Source organism: Bacidia gigantensis (genome assembly GCF_019456465.1).
Source record: "Bacidia gigantensis strain McMullin 20006 chromosome Unknown contig_34, whole genome shotgun sequence".
Taxonomy (NCBI): Eukaryota; Fungi; Ascomycota; class Lecanoromycetes; order Lecanorales; family Ramalinaceae; genus Bacidia; species Bacidia gigantensis.
The window spans coordinates 187,537-193,232 of NW_025408610.1; the positions used below are offsets into that span (position 1 = coordinate 187,537).

The 5,696-nt window shown below is 50.3% G+C and overlaps 1 protein-coding gene across 1 annotated transcript; it reads right to left on the reverse strand.

Moving 5' to 3' along the window:
• Window positions 1-428: 428 nt before the first annotated feature.
• KY384_000012 (uncharacterized protein) lies at window positions 429-3,191 on the reverse strand (the record flags this gene model as incomplete). Its single annotated transcript, XM_044808550.1, has 1 exon — window positions 429-3,191. The coding sequence occupies one exon, from the start codon at window positions 3,189-3,191 to the stop codon at window positions 429-431; it is 2,763 nt and encodes a 920-aa protein (XP_044665702.1).
• Window positions 3,192-5,696: the final 2,505 nt, after the last annotated feature.

Here is a 5,696-nt window from a genome sequence, read left to right on the forward strand (position 1 = left end):
TTAAAATCTTTATTATTTTTAAAATATTATTAAAAATAAGTTTATAGTTCTTTAAAACTGTAAAATCCTTATAATTAAGAATAAAACCTAAATATTTAAATACTTATAAAGTTTTTTATTAATTAATTTTAAAATATTTTAAAGTTTTAAAAAAAATATTTTAATAAAAAAACTTTTAAAAATTAAAAAGTTTAAATAAAAAGAAAAGCTTTATAATAATAAAAGACATTAATAAAAAGGCTTTTTTTTATATATTAAAATAATATAAATAAATATTCTTATAATTTTTCTTTATCTCTAATAATACTACTTAAAGTAAGAATTACTATGTATTGCTACGCAACGCTATGCTCTATAGATGGGTATTTTATCCCCCTCCCCTCCCCTTCCCCTCCTCAGATCTCTCTCTCTCTCTCTCTCTCTATCTTTCATGCACTAGGCCCATCCGTCTTCTCCCCCGCAAAAATACTTACACTCACAATCTCCGCCGCATAACTATCCTTATCTGCACCGACAGGAATACTACTCGTATCCTCGACGTCATACTGCCGCCACACGTGCGGTATAGTCCCATTCTCACCGCCCACCCCCGCATACGCCCCCGCGAATAGCTGAACGTTGGCATTTCCTACGAGGCTGACACTATTGACTTTTTTTTGTATTGGGACGGGTAAGTCCCCGGCTCCAGGGACCTTCGCGCACGCCACTGTCCCGCTGTATTTAGTCTTCGTCCAGAAACAAGCGCCTGGAGCAGCAGCGACCACAGGGTTGGGGAGGACGAGATCGATAGGCGCGAGACTGCCCCCGCCGATATCGGTCAGCAGCGCCTTGTGGAGATCATCTTTCGAGTTTACCGGCAGCGCGATCTCTTGGTGGTAGAACTGTATCCCCAATTTGGCGCCCGGGGGCCCGTATACTTTCTCCGCCGAGTCCATCGTGAAAGGGTCATTTTCCGGGTCGCGCGGGGGTGTGACGTACAGGTCGGCGTGGAAGTCGTACGTCCCGTTTGGCAGACAGGCGGTGGAGCGAGAGTTGGAGAAGCAGATACCGTTCGTCTCGTCGTAGCCTGTCAAGGGGGCGGGGGCTTGGGGCGTTGGGCCCAGCTCTACTGTGTCGCCGCTTGTGGAGCCTGTCCCTGCGTTGGCGTCGGTGGGGAGACCGCTCGATAGGGTGGAGAACAGTTGGTTAGCAGGGGTGGGTTGCGCGATATCGATTCTTTGGCCGACGGCGCCGGTGTCGGGGCCGCAAGCGACGGAGACGGGTTTTCCAACGAGGGTGCGGTTGAGGGATTCAATGAAGTAGCCGCCCGACACGTCGGAGAAGATGTTGCAGGGGCCTCCTTGGCCGCCCGGGGTGGCGATTAGCGAGGTCAAGTCACTCGCGAGTTTGGTGCTAGCGATGAGGGTGCCGTTGGCGTCGGTGTCGAGGTAGGGGACTGTGATTTGGGTGAGGTCGATATCAAATTTGCTGACGCCTTTACAGGTGGTGTCGCCCTTAAGGCTCCAGGTTATGGAGTCACCGTCCTCGTTGTCGGTGTTGCAGGTTATGGTGGTGCCGGGGATGGCAGTGGGGCTTTTGTCGGCGACGCTGTCTATGACTGTGAAGCAGCCTGCGATGATTTCGATTGTCATTGGGAATCCACCATTGCATGCGATCATGAAAAAGGCAGCTTGGCTGTGTAGCCAATCGAAGATTTTCTCAATGACGCCTTTACCATATGTTGCCACGCAATTTGGGTCTGGGTTCGGATTGTCATCGGTCACTTTCTGGCAGCCTTCATTGCCGGTGATATCTTCATCGCCAAAGAACATCAGACGAATGATGCCCACGGGATCGGTCAGCTTCGGCGCTACCTTCTTCTCTCCGAACACACCGGGGAGTGCGATCATGAGGGCACTGATGGCAATGTCAACGAAAAAGCCGAGGGGAGGAAATGTTTGGGCGAGTAGCTCGGTGATAGCGACAGCTCCCAGTGCCGCTAAGCCGACGATTCCTAGTGCTGCACCAACCCAATTGCCATCGAGGATGTCTACCACCACAAACGAGATAGCTGCCACGACCGCAGCGCCGGTGGCACCAATACCAGCCGCTCTTGCCGACACCTTTAGAGTCTGGACTTCAGATACTGTTTTGCCATCGAGTTTCGCTCGTGTGACGATATCGCCATTTATTGTGCCTCGCTGAGTACCATCGCCAGGAAATGAACACACATCGCGTTTCAGCAGGCGTCCATCTCGTCTGCGTTGCTGAGGTCGACCTCCCCCCGGCCCTCGGCAAACGTAGGCGCTGTCGATATCCCGAGGGCGGTCGTAATTCTGGCGATTCAGTCTTGGATCGGGGTACGGGGGAGGTGGATCGCCCATGCCTGGGGGATCTTCAAAGGAGGTGCCTCCATAAGTCGCCGGCGAACGACGTATATCTAACGACGCCTCCCATCGAGCTCGCTCTTCTTTTCTAAAAGCCCCCGTAATCTTGTACAACGTAGCGTCTGCCTGGCCTTTGGAGATCGCCATCAAAACCACCTTGCGACCGTAGGTACGCGCATTCTTTGCCTTCCAAGTCTGTGCTGCCTGTATTCTTTGTGTAGCTTTCTGAAAATAAGTCAAAGCGCTCGTCCGCACATCCAAGAAAGGTATGTCCGTCGGGCTCGGGTTCGGGATGAGCGTTTTCAGAAAACGCTGCAACATTGAATGCTCATCATTGAGGTCTTCGAGTGCACTAATAGGCCATGACATACGAGGATTTTGCATTATAGCCTCCGAGAAAGCACCGGATATTGTCCCACTACCAGTACTGGCAAATCTGACCATATCTGGTTCTCCCTTAAGCTCTGTACGGCCTACGTACGAAACTATAGCATTTCCTGTAGGACCTAAGACTAAGCTTCTTTGTTGATTGATACCGTCCGCTCCGGCGGGAAATCGCCTTGCTCGAGCTTTCGTCTTGGTCCGATCCAGTTCCCAGTTAGCATATTCGCCTGGTGCCGCGACATCGATGTCCACGAAGTCGAAGGTATAGCCTGGTAAGGTGTCTGTTGCCTCGACCGAGATGCCAACGTATGTGCGAGTATAGGTTTCGCCATCAGTTCCTACAAATTCTGTGCCATGAAAAGGTACTTGAATCAAATAGACACTTTGAGCGCAGAAGGCGATGCTGATGAAGCTCGCCAACACGACATAGAGAACAAACATTGCGACAAACGAAAGAGTAAATACTCGAAGCAATCGTTTGTACGGCAGGCAGCTGCATGCTATATAAATGCTTGTCCCAGACTAGATAATTCCACGCGAGATGTAATGTCTTTTCAAAATTTAAAGAATCCATGTAAAAAGCTGCTCAATGGAAGAGTGATCTATCAATAGACTAGACCCTCAAAAAGAGGAGATAAGAGCTTTAGCAACGGCAACATACCATGTGAAGCGGTACTAGCTGTAACAATAGTCAGAGCAATTAGAGGGGAGCACACAGGTATATTTGGTCCGGGAGGCGGATTGTGTCGCTTTCAGAAGACGTTGCCGTACGGAATCAAGGCTGAGGCTATCGCTGCGAAACGAAACGGCTCGCATAATTGGGCGGGAATACCTCAACCTGCGCTATAAACAGTAACGAGCCCCAGATGCGTCCAACGTCTAGGCGATTAATCGATTCCTTTGTCGCATCAGGAGGTGCTTTGCCTTGGCTGGAGCGCTGCGTCTATCTTTCCCTCCCCATATAGGCAGACTTGCCACGCGATAAATTTGCTGGATCCATCAGTCTCACGTCGCGCAGTAAGGGCCCAGGCTGCAGGCGCGCTGCTCGCATCATGATATGACGGTTTAAAGCCAGAATAGCTCGGATCCAAGAACGGGAACCTCGATGCTATTGAACGTAGGCTCGTTGGTACTTGGCTTTCTTGCCGCTCGCCGACGACTGATTTGTAGACACCATCTTTTAGTTTTTGGAGAACGCGAAGCAATCTTTGCAGACGTGTTTCCTTTCCTTGAAAGCATTTCTACCCCTTGGGCGAGGGGTGAAGGGGGAGAGTAGGTGTGAAATCGAGAAAAGCATGAGATGGTAATCTTACGGAAATGACAGTCCTATCCAGAAGCCTCAGGTGATCTGGGAAGCGTGGAGACGAATCATTCATCTATAGTTCTATGCCCTTTCACTTTCTGCCTTCTCCTCTCTCTGCCTTGTCCCTTTGCTGACCATTCCCTCTCCCCTTCCCATTTGCTCTTCTCGTCCTTCTAGCTCTTCCCCCTTCCTTAATCTTAGTGCAACGCAATATATGGCTCGGCCCGCTCACAATGTCCGCTCGTAGAATAGCGCGTAGAGGACTGTGGGGGGGCTGGTAGGGCCAAAGCGCCCCCTAAGGGATTTCCCGATGCTAGAATAAGCGGACCTTCGCCTTTGCGTAGCCGTATTCAATATTCAAATACTTAGGCTCACAAGACTCGTTTTCACTATCCTACCTTTACTTCGCGCGATGAATCATGCCTCACCGCTGGACGCGCCGTCCCTTCGCATAAATCTGAAAGCTAGGCGTAAGTTGTGCGCAATGCCTCTTTCCAGGCGAGAGATCTTCGACTCACAGGGTTTCAGGTTTCCTGGCACATTTTTCGCATCCACCTCGTGCTCATCACAGCTCCTTCCTTCTAGAATGCATCCATATTGCCTCAGTCATACCCTCTAATTCGCATCGCTCTCTTGAAAGAACATAAAAATCTTCTCATTCCTGTGCCGCATCAATATTCGGTCGGACCAACGCACTCCACCATCTCTCGACAAAAGCCTCCCAAACCGCAAGAGCACCAAAGCACTCTTACAAGATGAGAAGACCCTGGATGCTACAAAGTACTCATTCGAAACGACTCGGCGAGCCCACCTTCTGCCCGCCCTCTTCAGACGACCTACGGTGATCGACCTGAGGTGCTGAACCCTCATCCTCGGAGGCGCACCCAGTCGAGCAGCATTGAGGGTGCCCCTAAAGAAGCGCGCAGCGTTATAGTGTCAAGCTCGTGGGGCCATGCTAAAATGATACCCATTCCCAAAAAAGGTTCATCAATGCTTTTGCACCTAAAACTCGAAATGTCAAGCTTGAGCTCATCGGCCCTCCCTCCCTCCTTGGCATGAAGGGCGGCCGCGCCCATTCGGCTGCTTCACGCAACATGAACAAGCTTCTCAAAGCAGGAACCACCTGGCTCTAAAGGAGCTCATAACGCTAGAGAGGTACAAACACCATATTCCACATTCCTAAGGGGGTTTGCTGATTAGGGTTCAGCAGCACGATGATTTCTTGATTCGTCTGCTGCAGATGCTCCCATTCCTCGCGCCTCACCCTCCCCTCCTCAGTCTTCAACCCCACCATCCCTCACACATGGCGATCCAAGCTTGGTCACCAGCAGCGTGGCATGTTGGAAGTTGAATGATGAGGGAAGTGTGCTCGCAGGAGATCGACACAAGCTTTAAACACAAACATGTAGACGGTACTGGACATGAAAGATACACGACTCGAAGACAAGTCCGGCCCTAACGTGATCGACGCCCTGAATTACCTACACTCAATAGAGGAGGTGGCCAGGTCAAAGAGGTCTTGCGAGATTTGCAAACAAAGTGGACCCGGGCTTCCCGAAGTCGGGGTGGACAATATGTGGAATGGAGAAGACGTATAAAAGCAATTGAAATGCCTTTGGTTGTAGGGATCATATTGAGGTAGG